A 15,336-nucleotide genomic window follows, 5' to 3' on the forward strand; every position below is an offset into this window, starting at 1 on the left:
TGACCCAGACCTTTGTAGTATCCATCTAGAATGTCTCTGCAAACCTAATTTCTAGAATCACCTACTCTACATGAAGGGACCAGCTCCACATTTCAGCAGCCATAACAGCCTAGCATGTGCTTGCCTGACCTTGCCTTGGTTACTAGGAGGTCAGATGCCTGCCTCGTATCAAGGAACCAATCAGAAGTTAGCTGGTGGTGCTATGCTTTACGGACAAGTACACAGCAATGACGCACAGAGCATAGCGATCACCCTGGTAGGGCCTATTGTCCATAACCACCAGTTGACCAATCAACATAGGGCAGACCCTCCAAGCCTGGAGGCACACCAATCCTGAGCCTGTGCATACCCCTAGACACTCCCCTTATGCTGCCCTATAAGATCTCTATGCAGTGGCTTCTCGCCATCTTTCCTAGCCATCCGCCATGGTGGATGGATGAAAGGCCCGAGCTAACATGGGGTTAGCTTGTTAAACAACTACAATAAAGCCTCATGCGGTTTGCATCAAGTTTCCACCTCCGCCTGGTGATTGGGGTCGTCACCGTCCTGGACAGAGATCCTGGGGGGTCTGAGCCTCTGGGGGTCTTTCATACCCACTCTGCTAAAAAAGGGATCATTTGTTTCCTTAGAACAACATATAGAGAGTCTTTTTTTGAGCAGAGGTAGTAATGGACAGGGAAGAAAATCTAGCCTGCATGTTCTCTTGTTACCTTGCATTACAAACATGCAAATATCATTCTTATGTAATATCTTACAACCACTTCTCTATCGTAGACATCTATTGCTCAAGGGTCCACCTATTCTAAATACCAGTTTCTGTACCCTTGTTTGTTATGAGAACAAAAATGGGGCAGACTGAATGAACCAAGAAAGGGGACAACTCTATTCTTACCTCTTTGGTCCACCCATCGCATGGCTATTTGTAATGATCTGGTTAGTGACTCAAGGATATTGCAAGTCTACTTGTATATATTAGTATCTAGAGGATTACAAGAATCACTGTTGCCCCCTGCCCGCAACTGGTAATCCATGCATGTATGCATCAAGCCCTAGATCTGAAATGTTGCTGGTTACCAATAGGTCAGTGGACATTTCACGAACATATCTACTATGAACATTCTTGCTACTAAGTGAACTTAAGAAAGGGGCGGGGGCAGGGATTAAACATCATTCTTAATTTGAACAGCCAAAAGTTCCTGCATTTATTGAGACTTTCTTCCCACTGAATTATCTGTCTAAAGAGCAATTGACCATAAATGTGAGGGCACATTTCTAGACTCTTGATTCTATCCAACTGATTTAACGTTTATCCACACATATACCCTTATATCAGCACAACATATTTCATTTATACAGCTTTGTAGTAGATCATGATATCACAAAGGATGAATTCTCCGATTTTCCCAAGATGTGTTATTTCGTTAAATTTCTATATGAATAATGAAATCTGATTGCCATGTTCTGGGGAGGGGGAAGCAAGCAAACATAAAATTGATGGGATTAGAGTGAAACAGAACAGCTTATTTATTTATGTATTTAGTTATTTCAGAAAGGGTTTCTCTGTTTAGGTTTTCTCTGTGCTTGGCTGTCCTGGAACTCATAGATTCGCTGTCCCTGCTGAAGGAGTGCTGGGATTAGAGGTGTATACCAGCATCACTTGGCAAAAGTGAACAGTTTAAACAGATGGCCATGCTTTCTTCTGACCCATGATTCTGAGATGTCTCTTTTCATGTCTATTTTCTTTCCTTTCATCCACTTCTTTTCACTGTTAACTCGAAGTTTTGCCATCTTTGTTGTGTTCACTTTGTTGTGTTCTTGCTTTTGTAAACGGAATAATTTTAATCTTCATTTGGTGAAATTTCATGTTCATACAGTGTATAGTTAGTACACAAGAGTAAACTAATTGTGGATTTTACAACCTGGATGAACTCATGTTCTTAATTTGAACAGCCAAAAGTTCCTGCATTTATTGAGACTTTCTTCCCATTGAATTGTCTTTATACTGGCTAAAGAGCAACTGACCATTTTTAATAGGTTGGTTTTTTATTTTTATTTTTCCTGGTAACAGGGTTTCTGTGTAGCATTTGGCTACTCTGGAACTAGCTCTGCTTACCAGGCCAGCCCCGAATTCAGTGATGCACCTACCTCTGCCTTCCAAGTGCTGGGATTAAAGCACTTTTTTATGGATCCATTAAGATCTACTTTCAGGCTCCAGTCATTTACAAGAAATTGTACATCTCTTTTAAAGTCCAGCTGCTTCTAGAATTTTTGAGAACAATTTATGTAAGACTTAGTATTTGTAGAGATTAAAGTCAATATAACATACAAACTAATTTTTAAAGCAAAAGGGAACAGTTTTACAGATTAAAAACAAGACAGAAAAATAAACAATATAAGATCCAAATTAGAAAGCAAAGGTGGGACTCACACAGTTACTATTATTAACTATGTGATCTGAATAAGCTTCATGTGATTTTATACATGATTTTAAAAACATTTTCCACTTGCAGTGCCTGACCTGATGTCTATAAGGAATAACTTTTCTTCTCCACACTTTACAAACATACTTTACTCCACATCATTGTCTTCTTCCATTTTCACTTCTCAAACATAACATTACCAAAAGTGGAAGAGCATGCTAATGGTACTTCAACATGAAGAGAAAATATAGCCATTAGGAAAGGCCATGAAGACACTGCAATACAATTACAAAGTGTTACCCTCTTGGGAATAAGCTAGACTGTAACAATGCTTTAGAGGCTTACATAAGAAAAACTAAAAATGATAGTGCATTTACTCTATCAAAGAATACACTAATATGTTAAAGTTAGACAATAATCAGTAAACACATTTCAAGAATGGTAAAATATGTCCTAAAAATACATTATTTGAAGCTGTCATCATATTTTGTAATCAAAATCACCATATTTTGTCATAAAAAAGCAACTTTGTAATCAAAGTTTTAATTTTTTCTTCCTTAGATAACTAAGATTGGCCTAAAACTCTCCATAGACCAGAGGATGATGTTGAACTCCTGTTCTTCTAGACTCCATCCACCTCCTAAGTGCTGTGATCATAGGCATGGCTGCTAACATTTTAAAGGACATTTTGTTTAAAATGGCACATAATCATGTAAATTTCCTACCAAACATAAACCTGACAGCATTGCTTGGCTTCTGCTAATGCTGACAACATTCAAATACATTAAGTATTATAAAATCCACTTCAAGTGTTCTGGAACCTGAGTTTTAACCTCTGGCATAAAGGAAGAGGACTTTCCAAGCAGGCAGCAGAGTCCTCATCTTTCTTATGATATTGGAGAAAACTCTGAGTTCTTTTCGCTGGATCTGAGAATGAGTTTTCTTCATCTTCTGCTGTTGTATAAGACTTTGTGCATGGTTTGGTTTCTTTAGTATCTACTTTCGGATTTCTGGGTTTATCTCTGACCTGGGCTAGGCTATGCTTCTGAGAACTGTGTTTCATTTTTGGAGCAGTATACTTAGTTTTCCAGGACACTGGAGAACTTTCTTCATCGGAAGAATCTCTCTTGAGGCAAACACTCTTCTTCACAAGGTTCTTTGTAGTTTTCTCATCAACTTTTGGATTATAAGGTGCAGCAGTATTTGGGTGCCCAACTTGAAGACTGGAGGTCTCTACTGCTTTGTCATTAAAAGAGTAGGGTATGGAAGTATTCACTGTAGAATTTTCTTGCAGGAATTGGTTGTCTAATACTTTCAAGTTTTTGGACTCTTTGTGCAGATATATTCCTGGAAATTTCTTTGAGAAATTTGATAAGCAACCAGAGCTACAGTCAGTAATACAAGAGCTTTTCACTTTTAGGGGCAAACTTTCCAGGTTAGTGTCTGTTTGCACATTATACTGAGGGCATGAGGACTTTAGATGTATTCGTTCTTTTAGAGGCAAATCTTGAAGATATAAACCAGTGATGCCAGAAAGAAGATGTTCTTCAGGACTAATCTTTTGAAGATCTCTACCCAGCACTTCATTGTTTGTGGTGCATTGTTCTGGGGTATTTTCAAAGCCAGGAAGGATGGATGATGACTCAAGTTCTGATTGTAAAACTTGGGACAAAGAGTTTCTTTGAACAGCTGGAGAATTACTAAAAGAAGTACCTTCCCAGTCAATGGTACTCAACTCTAGATTAGCAATCTCAGAAATATTGTGGGATGAAGATCTGGGCTGACTGCATTCTGCAACTAGAAAACTACTGACATCTTTAGTTTGCTTTCCAGTCAAATGTCTTGGAGAAGGCAGTAAATGTTCTTGCAAATTCAAACAGGGAGCACTTTCAGGGAAAACTAAACTACTCAGTGAGGGAAAAGTAGATTCCTGTGGTAAAACAGGATCTGGTTTTAAAGTCATAAGTGACTGAGAACTGACTACATTATCCAATTCTAGTAAACTGTTTCCTTTAGGCTTAACTTTCTTACCTGAAAAGAAAGAAAAACATATAATAAGTACTCCTTTGCTTAACTTGGGAAAAACAAACACACAAAAAAAACCTCAAGCAAAAATAAAAACGAAACAAATAGTTAAACCAGTAATTTCTGTAAGGTTTTTTTTTTTTTTTTTTGAGCCCAACTCCACCCACTACCCAGGACATTCCTGGAAACACTATTAGTTTTCTTTGGGAAATGTCAATAATGAGTTACTTTCCTCACTGAATTCTGAGGAATAAAGGAAAAATGCACTTATAACACAGGCTATCTTTGCAGTAGCTGCTCTAAAGCTGGCTAGTGTTAGCATTACAGCATTACACACTACTCTGTACTGTACTTAACATACTCAAGTTAGTAAACAGAGCATAATGGTGGATTCCCAGCATTCCAGTTTTAAAGGAAGTGTGTGGGGCTTGGTACAAAATACAGTGGGAGCACACCTAGGGAGGATTTGGGAGGTCCTAGGGTGTGGTTGCTAGCACTGCAGCATTGGGAGATAAAGCTTATGGAGACACAGAAGCAACAGCACTGCTCTTACTCTTGGTTTACACAATGCTGGTGCCTAGCACAGCCAGCACAACACTTACTCTTCTGTTTCTTCCCTTGAGTTTCTGACTGTTGTTTCTGGTAGATAGCAACGACCTCAGGATAGGCTGCTTCAAATAGTGATGCTTCTTCAACAGTAAGGAGATCCAGTTCTCCAGCCTCTGTGTCTTCCATAGCATAATGTTCTAGAAGATTAAAAATCACAGAAAAAGCAGACAACTAAAGGTTTAAAAACTCAGTTTTTCAAGTAATTACCAGGAAAACCACACTGTCCAAAAATGGGCAGAAAACTCACCACAAGTCTTGATCTACAATGTTGTCATTTCTCTATTATTTATTTCTGATAATCACACACAAGCATAGAATACATCCTGATCACTTACTATTACCACCTTATCACTCTTGCTAGCCGGTTCTTTTCTCCCTCTTACCCTCATGTATTTTGTTGTTGTGGTCTTAAAACTGACTATTTTCTCTTGTTTCAGAAATAGTAGCATCAGTCTAGAGAACAGAAAACTTTAGATAAAATGTTAAAATTAGAGATAAGGAAGGAAAGAAACCATTTCACAAGACAAAGGGCTTCCTGTATACCAGGCAAGCTCTATCTCCATATTCTTAGCCCTGGTTATCAATTTCTTTTTCTTTTTGGGAGTTTTTCGAGACAGGGTTTCTCTGTGGCTTTGGAGACTGTCCTGGCACTAACTAGCTCTTGTAGACAAGGCTGGTCTCAAATTTACAGAGATCCACCTACCTCTGTCTCCTGAGTGCTGGGATTAAAGTTGTGTGCCACCACCGCCCGGCTAGTTATCAATTTCTTAAGACACTCCCAGCATCAGAGGATGCACAAACAGATGAAATGAGAGTGTTTATATGGAAGTCACAATAAAATATATACAGAAAATTTGCATATGAGAGAACATGTGCTCTTTGTCTTTCTAAGCCTGGGTTGCATTTTCCTGCAAATTTCACTTTATTTTTCTTAAGGCTGAGTAAAATGCTATAGAGTATATGTACTAAATGTTTCATTATCTGTTTACTTACTTATAGACATTTAGTCTTTTCCCACATTCTCACCAGCATTTGTTGTTATTTGTTTGCTTGATGGTAAGCCTTCTGACTGGGATTACAAGGATTCTTTAAGTGGTCTTAATATGTAATGTAAAGGGGCCTATGGCAGAGGGGGAAAGGCTTTAAGCAAGTGGGGTTGGAAGAACAATTGAACATGTGATATGAAAGCAAAAGGTAATACTGGAGGGGAAGGGTATAAATGGGGAGTTGGAGAATATCCCTGTATGTGTGTCTGTGTGAACCAGAAAACAAAGTATGTATGAAAATGTCATAGGGAAACATTAATTTATGTTAGTTAAAAGAAAAAAAAAAGACATATAAGGAGGAAATGGGGTATTGCTTTGATAGATCTGACCATATTGTTGTGGTGATGACTGTGGAAGGGCTTTGGAACTCTGGACTAAGCTCTGTGGGCTGTTCTATGAGAGCTTGGAAGATAAGACTGTTGAGATTGCCGCAGAGGATGGAAGCCTGGTTTCTCCTTAAGTTTCAAAGGGATATCTGAGAGTTCCTTAAAGATTCTCTGGGGGCCATGTGCTATTTTGAATCAAGAATCCGTGGTTCTGACGAGCTGGGGCCAAAGAAACAGCTGTGATTAACAAGAGACCAGTACCCCTGAAGTGAAACCTTTGCATTACTGGGACAATTCATGTTGGTTAGGAGGGGATGAGAAATTAGTGGTGAAATTAGTGGTGAAAAAGAAGAGTGAATCATTGAAATGTTTCCTTAGGGTTAATACACACACATATATACACACACACATACACAGACACATGTGCGCCACGCGCTGAGTCCCCAGGTAGTTTTGAAATCATGAAGGGGTCATGGAGAGATGCTGAGGCGTGGCACTTTGAGAAGTCAGAAGAAGCCATAGGTGTAGCCTCAGTAGCAGCTGAAGGCCCAGGACTGAAGTGAATCATTCGGAGAAGTTGAGACTTGATACCATGAAGGGAGTCCAGGAAAGGCTATTGGTGCAGCCCAGTGGTAGCAGGAAACCACAGAACTATGGAGATGATTGCCAAGGACAGCAGCAGCTGTGATGTGTGGCCAGCTAGAGCCTAGGAGACAAGCTGTGTGTGTTGTGTGCTGTGGTGAACACTTTGGAGAAGCCCAAAAGATTGTGAGTGGATCCCACAGTGAGTTACTAAGCTCTGCACTGCTGGACTTTGGTTTTGCTTTGCTCTAACCATAACTGTCCCTGAATCTTCCCTGACAGAATAAGGAAGTATTTAACTTACTTTGATTTACAGGAGCCCACAGTTGACATTTCAGACTTTTAAAGAGCTTCTGTAGTTTCCCAGAGACTTGGAGTTTTAAAAGAAAAGTTGGATTTATTTTTAAAGAGAGGGAACTTTTAAAGTACTTGAAATGGTAAAGATTGGATTTTTAAGCTTGGAATGCATGTTATAGTTTGATATTTAAATGATAGGAGAAAACTGAATCCTGCAAATTGTCCTCTGACCTCCACATGTGCACCATAGCATAGGCATCTATGTGTGGACCCACACCCCCACACAGGTCCCTACACACAAAATGCAATAAAAGCCCACAAATCTTGAGTCACATCCATTTTAAATCACCCATTTTTCTGGCCTCTAGTCTGGAAGCTTATTCAGAGTTTACACTATTTTTATGTTATAGCAAAAGTACAAATTTACATGGAAACTAGATAGAATAAAGGAAAGGGAAGAAAAATTCTTTAGTTACTATTCACTCACCTCAACTGCTTTAGAAACAGCTAAACATGAGACCTCAAAGATAGAGCACTTGGGAAGCAATTTTTTTAAAGAAATGATTCACAACTATTTTGGCATTATTTCCAAACATTAAATAAATGTCAAAGATGTTAAAAATAAAAGCACTTGAAGTTTATAACCTTTATTAGTCATATCTACTTAAAATACAACAGGTAAAATAAAAATAAAATTCATAGTGCATGTGATTGTTTTCGTGACTTCCACAAGCATGTAAGCTTTCTAAATATTCACTATCTATTTCACAATTGGATCAAATGCTGTAAATTAAACATTCTGTGTATAATGAATGAATGAATACATACCAGGCTTTTCCCATTCTATTTCAAGACAACGAACTCTATTTCTGATTCGTGGCCTAACAATTCTGAAAGATAAATTCATATACTGAAGTCTAACTGTACATGCTATTTACAAAATTTTAATTTATGCACTTCAATTTCTATTAACATTTATTCTAAGTAAAGATATAAGGAATTACTACCCAGATATTCTTTGGACTTAGTTAAATAATTTCATTGTGAGACAGTTGAAAATTGTTTGATTTACTCAATACACACACACACATATATTTTCATTATATTTACTAATTTTATTTTATTTTATTTGTGAGTATTTTATCTGCATGAATGTAAGTGCAGTAGCTGCATGCCTGGTGCCCACAGAGGTCAGAAGAGGGATTAAGATGCCCTGGAACTGGACTGTCAGATGGCTATGAACCACCATGTGAATTCTGGGAACTGAATTCAGGTCCTTAGCAAGAGTAACAAGTGCTCCTTAACCTCTAAGCCATCTCTCCAGCCCCTCCATATTTTTTCATTATACTGGTTTTTCCATGATTTCTCTTGTAAAGTCTACTTTGTTACACTACTTTGTTATTTGTCTATTAAATCTTTGTTTTTGAACTCTGTATACTTACTTTGTATTTTCTTATGAAATTTTTATCTTTAGTTATTCAATGCAATATGCACTTTAATAGATGAGTTTAACCCACTTACATTCATTCTGACTAGTGAGAGTTGGACTCATTCATAAATTTTATGTTTTCTGTTGGCAATTTTTTCTACTCACTTCCTCCTTCCTATATACTCTTGGTTTGATAGTTTTATTTCTTATTTGAACTGTAATTGTTTGAATGTCAGATATTGTGTTTCTAGTAGAATAAAACATATCGATACACCACAGATATAAAAAATACTCTCAAAACACTGTATTTAAAGATTTAAGACTAACACTTGGAATACAATAGAGCTTTAGTTTATCATTTATTAGTCATTAAAATTATGTGAATATAATTATGCAGGTGAGTAATTTCACCCAGTTCATTAAATTGTTGACCAGTGTTCCTGTCCATATCTTCCTCTTGCTTCACTTTGTCTTTTTTGTTTTTTTGAGACAGGGTTTCTCTGTGTAGTTTTGGAGCCTATCCTGGCACTCGCTCTGAAGACCAGGCTGGCCTCAAACTCACAGAGATCCGCCTGCCTCTGCCTCTTGAATGCTGGGATTAAAGGCATGCACCACCATCACCCGGCTTCACTTTGTCTTTTGATGTACACTTTTTATAGTTCTCTGTGGGTATGTGTGTTTGCTTGTTTTGAGACAAGGTCTCATTATGCAGCCCTGGTAATCCTTAACTAACAGAGATCTGCTTGCTTTTGCCTTCAGTGCTGGCATCAAAGGGGTATGCTCTGTGCTTGAGGTTAGTAGTATTGCTTTTAATGGTTCTTTTTATATATATCTGTTCATTTTTTACTTTTTAAGTAGCATGCATGAGAAGTATGTCAATACCTGATTTTACTATGTTATCATGTGTGTGAGGCCTGAATATACTTTTATTTCCAGGCTTTCCTCTATCTTTGGAAAACAGCTATTATATAAAAGGGAGAAATACTAACCCTTCTGGTCAGCAAATTTTCAAATAGAAACAGTTTTCATCACAAACTTATTTTTTCTAATAGTTTAAAAATAATTTTTTAGATTTATTTAATTTACACGTATGAATGCTTTGCCCGCATGTATGTTTGTGTACCATAATGATGCACTGTGCCTACAGAAGTCAGAAGAGGACATCAGATCCCCTGGAACTTAAGTTATAGATAGTTGTGAGCTGCCAGATGGGTGTTGGGAAGTGAACCCAGGTCCCCTGGCAGAGCACCAATTGCTCTTAACTGCTGAGCCATCTCTCTAGCCCCAACCATGCAATTCCTTAAACTACATTACCTAATTGGCTGTAGTTGACCAGAGTTCTTTCTCCCAAGTTTTCTTTCTGTCATGTCATAGCGAGTCAAAAGCACCAACAACTTCTCACATGCATAGTGACTAGGCCACTCCATTTTTTGAACAGTAAACCTCTATAAACACAGTAAAAATAAATATTAAAACTTTTTAGACAAGAAATACTCTCAGACAACATTTTCTTTTAAGGGTAATACTAAAGTAATATTAATGAGACTATTCCCTGAAACAACAATGAGCTCCCTAAGGATAAAGTGTCAAAGGACAATGTGGTTGAGGGGTTCTCTACTCAGAATGCCAGCTTACGTACCAGATGGTGGGCTAAAAGCCTTGACCTCTCTTAAGCCATTTTTTTCCATCTTTAAATGAGAATGTAACCCTGTTGACAGGTTATGTAGATTAAGTGGGAAGACATTTAATACATTACATATAATAGTTGTCAACAAGGTAGAGAGCAACTAGATTTACTCAGCCATCCTTTCACCCTAACTACAACATCAGGGGTTAAAATAATCTCATTTAACCCTCATGGTGACTTGATAAGGTGGTAATATTATTTCTATTTTATGGCTATTCCATATTCAGGATCATATAGTATATTTGACCATGCACCCCTTTTCCTGAGCCCTTCTTCCTCAGACATATTCTTGGATTCATTGTGTCTACACATGGTGACTGAGAATCTTCTGAGAAGCAGCCTGTGTTTGCCTTATGGTCTGGGAAGTACGGATCTTGCATAGTTGAGGGGTAAAAGTTATAAATGAATGCTGAAGAATATGGGGATAGTCAATAGTTATCTGTCTGAGTTTTGTAGTCTCCTCTCATACACTAAAGCTAATATCCTTCCGATCTTCCTCATATTGAATTGTACATAGTAAGTAAGAATTAACTTTCAGATACCTGAAACAATAATAAATCAGGTCTTTGGTACCTGATAGGTTTCAACATTTTATCCTTATTCAAAAGGAATTCTTGAATGACCTAAGTATAAAAAACCAAAAACAGGATTTAGGACTCTAAAACTTTTAACAATTAAAATATATATATACATATAATTGGATTATTATTACCTCATGGAATGGAAATCCCTTGCAACTGCAAGCTTTCCTAGAGATAAATTATAATTACCAATACAATCAGATATTAGACAGACTGAAATCTCATTCAATCTCATTTTATAACAAATATCCACATACAGTATCTTTCTCTGAAAAACTACTAAACTGCTACTTTCTCAGATGGATTTTTTTTTTTTTTTTTTTTTTTTTTTTTTTTCGAGAAAGGGTTTTTCTGTGGCTTTGGAGGCTGTCCTGGAACTAGCTCTTGTAGACCAAGCTGGTCTCGAACTCACAGAGATCGGCCTGCCTCTGCCTCCGGAGTGCTGGGATTAAAGGCGTGCGCCACCAACGCCCGGCTCTCGATGGAATTTTATTTTTACTTTTTCTGTAATATTCATTTATGTATGTGTGAATTTGTGTGGGCACACATGCCAGAGGATAGCTTGCGGAAGCAGGTTCTCCCCTCCCTCCTATGTGTGTTCTGATGACTAAACGCAGGTCATTAGGCTTGGTCTCAAGCACCTTTGCCTGCTAAACTTCTTAAACTTCTGGGCGGTGGTGGCACACGCCTTTAATCCCAGCAGAGGCAGATGGATCTCTGTGAGTTCGAGACAAGCCTGGTCTACAAGAGCTAGTTCCAGGACAGACTCCAAAGCCACAGAGAAACCCTGTCTCAATGCCCGCCCCCCTCCCCCAAAAGCTTCTTAGATGGATGATTTTTTCACTATGTAACTCTTGCTGGCCTGACGCTTGCTATGGAGACCAGGCAGTTTTTCTGCCTCCCAAGTGTGTGCCACTGTGACTGGCTGAGATGGATGAGGTTTGTTTTTGCAGAATCAACAACACAGTGGTGAGGCATGATTAATCTAGACACATGGGGGAAGTTTAGCATTGGGGAAGTAAATCAACCTCAGTTATCCACACAGGTCATAAAAAACATTTAGTGGCTAAAAACAACTTACTTTTTAATATTGTTTTCTATTTCATTTAGTTGCCTATTATGTTTTGTCTGGTGCCATTCACAAGGACAGAGGTATTCATAATCATGTGGTTCACAGTATCTGTCACTTTTACAAAATGTGCATCCATTACGTTCATGATCCTTAGGCGAACCTTTTTGGAGACACAAATATGTGTGATTTTTACTGCTGTGAAGAATTAGGTTCAACATGCACCTTTTTCTCATTATCTCAAATTTCAAAATTAATATTGTCTCACATGGTTGGTTTCAATATATTTAGGTTGAAAGAATAGTGTACACCAGAGTGGTTCCTAGACAAATTACAACTCACTGACACTGCTCACAATGTACTCATTTATTGGAAGTATTAATTAATTTATAGCCAATAATGGAAAACTTTGTGGTTTATGTAGTAGCTACAAGGTAGATGAGTAGAATGTAATTACTAATAAGAAAGATTATTTCCTTAACATAATAATCCAAGAAATGGTTTCTTACTGAGTATTTCAAAAGACTACCTACCTACTTCCGTGTCCTTTGCTAGTGTGTATGTCTCAGCTGTTTTAAACTATGCTTGGAAAAGGAAGAATATCACTACAGTACAGGTGTGGGTGGGGCCCTCATTTCCTTTGAAAGGAATCACACTCAGGGATACCTTTTTGTTGTGTTTTTGTTGTTTTGTTTTTGAGTCAGGGTTTCATGTAGCCCAGAGTGGCCTCAAACTCCTTATATAATTGAAGATGGACTTGAACTCTTGATCCTACTGTCTCTACCTCCAAAGTACTGAATTACAAGTGTGTATCACACTCAACTCATGTTCAATATTATCTTTTCAACTAAGACGAGTAAAGAGCCAACCTATTTTCAACAACAATGAACTTGTATTGGAAACTAGTATTAAGTCCTTATCTATAGAGCCAGTAAAAATGTACTATAGAATTAAATACATTTAATTAAGAATATAAACATAAAACATTGATAAAAATAAATGGTTTTAGTTTCATTTTCCCTTAATACTTATTTCATCATAAAAATAGATTCATATATCAAAACATAATTCTAAAATCTAAATAATTTGGTAACAGTGTAAAATTCCACTCATTCTATATTTACCACTGCTACCACATTATCTCATTTATTAAACATTTATTGCATGCTCACCATGTCTTCTGACTTTAAGACATTTCCAAGCAGTGTCTTGATAAAGGGGTAAGAAAGTATGAGGAGCACTCAGACTCCAGTACTCTGAGGAGTTTCCTATGCCTGCTTACCTGGATGGGAACACACAGAGCAGTGAGCCACATTTTTAGCTGCTGGTTGTGGAATAGAGGAGCAAGGTTCTTCAATCCACTGGTTAAACCTTTATTAGAAAATGGTTTTTAAAAAAGCAGAAAAAATTGAGGTAATAATACATTCTCGCTGGGCGTTGGTGGCGCACACCTTTAATCCCGGCACTCAGGAGGCAGAGGCAGGAGGATCTCTGTGAGTTCGAGGCCAGCCTGGTCTCCAGAGCAAGTGCCAGGATAGGCTCCAAAGCTACACAGAGAAACCCTGTCTCGAAAACCAAAAAAAAAAAAAAAAAAAAAAAAAACCTCAAATATCAGGTTATCCTATTCCCTTTAATCTGTCAAATTATTTTTTCTTTGCTGGTTACAAACCCACTTGCCTGGAAAAATAAATGTTGTTTTCTATAAGCTTTACATGTGGTCCCAGGTAGAGAAGAATTGCAAAGGGGGGCAGAGTGTGCATATGTGTATGTCTGTACAGATGTATATCTAATCACAGTCATTCAGCCTTTTTTTCTTTTCGATGAGTTTGTTAGGTAACAAAAAATGGGGAGAATAATTTGTATTTGTCTTTTCCCATCTTTTTAATTGCGTGCCAGAGCACAAAATAAGCAGAATTATTTGCTCGATCATATTTTTTAATCAGAAATAAGGGTAAAGAGTAATGTGTAGATCCAAATAAGACATTAAGTTTTTTGATAAAACTTTAAAAACTGGACAATTTAAAATGTTAATTACTTTCCTTTTTCTTAATCTGTTGTATACAAATGGCAAAACAGTTATTGTATAATGCAAGGTTTTAAGAAACATGTATGTAACTGCTAAGATTTTGAGTAATAAAATTTGTTTTTGCTCAAAGTTTCATGTTAACATAATACTATCAAGGATACCTAGATGCCAGTCATAGGACATTGATTTCACAGGGTGATGCGTAGTACTGAGGTAATTAACTAACTGCTGGAAATCTTGACTCATTTACTGTCAAGAATAACTGTAAGCATACTAAAAATCTGTATTAATAGCTTCTGGATAAATGACAGAGCTTCGAAGATTAAGAAATAGGGAAAATAATATAAATTATTAAAATTAAAAGAATGGATAATTATAAAAAGTCTGATCATTTCCAAGTGTAAAGACCCTCTTTAAATGTTGCCAAAAAGTACATATTTGCTGACACTATCTTAGTAAGAGTAGCTCAGAGTTAGATTAGTACCATATTTACTTGTGTTGAATTCTTTTTTTTTTTAAGATTTTATTTATTGATTATGTATACAGTGTTCTACCTGCATGTCTGCCTGCACAACAGAAGAGGGCGCCGGATCTCATTACAGATGGTTGTGAGCCACCATGTGGTTGCTGGGAATTGAACTTAGGACCTCCGGAAGAGCAGTCAGTGCTCTTAACCCCTGAGCCATCTTTCCAGCCCCTTGTGTTGAATTCTTTATTTTACTGTAAAGACATTTCTGAGATAGTTCCTTTATTCATTCCCATGACAAAATCCAATTTCTTCCCTGTTTTGGAACAATAGCCACAGAGGTTAATCAGGAACTTACTGAAGACTTTGGTCGACCAACAGCTTTACAGCTAAAAGAGAAGCACTATAAGAAAGGGTACAGTGATTTGAAAGATTTTTCAGTCATTTCTTTACTTCTGACACCTTAGAGTTTCTTTTGAGAAATATACTACCTCAGACCTACTGAGGATTGGTCAAGACTATGTTCAGCCTCCCAGGTCTCTTTTCTTTCTTATTTTATAGCTTGTCATTCATCTCAATTTTTATAAACCATCACTTTCATCTAGTACATATGATTCACAAACTTTTAAGAGAATAAATAGTTTATAAATTTCAATATAATCTATATCTTATTTGGATCCTCAACTTGTACAGTTCAAATTAGAATTAACACATTACTAAATGTATAGCAGCAAGACAAAGAACAAAGTCAAAGTTTTTGATATTAAGTTTTA

The 15,336-nt window shown here is 37.2% G+C and overlaps 1 protein-coding gene across 4 annotated transcripts in view; it reads right to left on the reverse strand.

Annotated features, from left to right (window-relative positions):
• Positions 1–1,495: 1,495 nt before the first annotated feature.
• Positions 1,496–15,336, reverse strand: part of Gen1 (GEN1 Holliday junction 5' flap endonuclease) — a 28,176-nt gene continuing 14,335 nt past the window's right edge. For all 4 annotated transcript variants that reach the window (XM_027424641.2, XM_027424640.2, XM_027424639.2 and 1 more), the window contains 8 exons: positions 13,354–13,442; positions 12,084–12,234; positions 11,134–11,170; positions 10,964–11,044; positions 10,049–10,179; positions 8,134–8,195; positions 5,048–5,191; positions 1,496–4,451 (listed from right to left, as the gene is read on the reverse strand). In XM_027424641.2, the coding sequence (XP_027280442.1) occupies positions 3,226–4,451; positions 5,048–5,191; positions 8,134–8,195; positions 10,049–10,179; positions 10,964–11,044; positions 11,134–11,170; positions 12,084–12,234; positions 13,354–13,442 (1,921 nt within the window). In that variant the 3' untranslated portion in view covers positions 1,496–3,225. The remainder of the gene's footprint in view (positions 4,452–5,047; positions 5,192–8,133; positions 8,196–10,048; positions 10,180–10,963; positions 11,045–11,133; positions 11,171–12,083; positions 12,235–13,353; positions 13,443–15,336) is intronic.

This window comes from Cricetulus griseus, chromosome 7 (assembly GCF_003668045.3).
Source record: "Cricetulus griseus strain 17A/GY chromosome 7, alternate assembly CriGri-PICRH-1.0, whole genome shotgun sequence".
NCBI classification, from domain to species: Eukaryota; Metazoa; Chordata; class Mammalia; order Rodentia; family Cricetidae; genus Cricetulus; species Cricetulus griseus.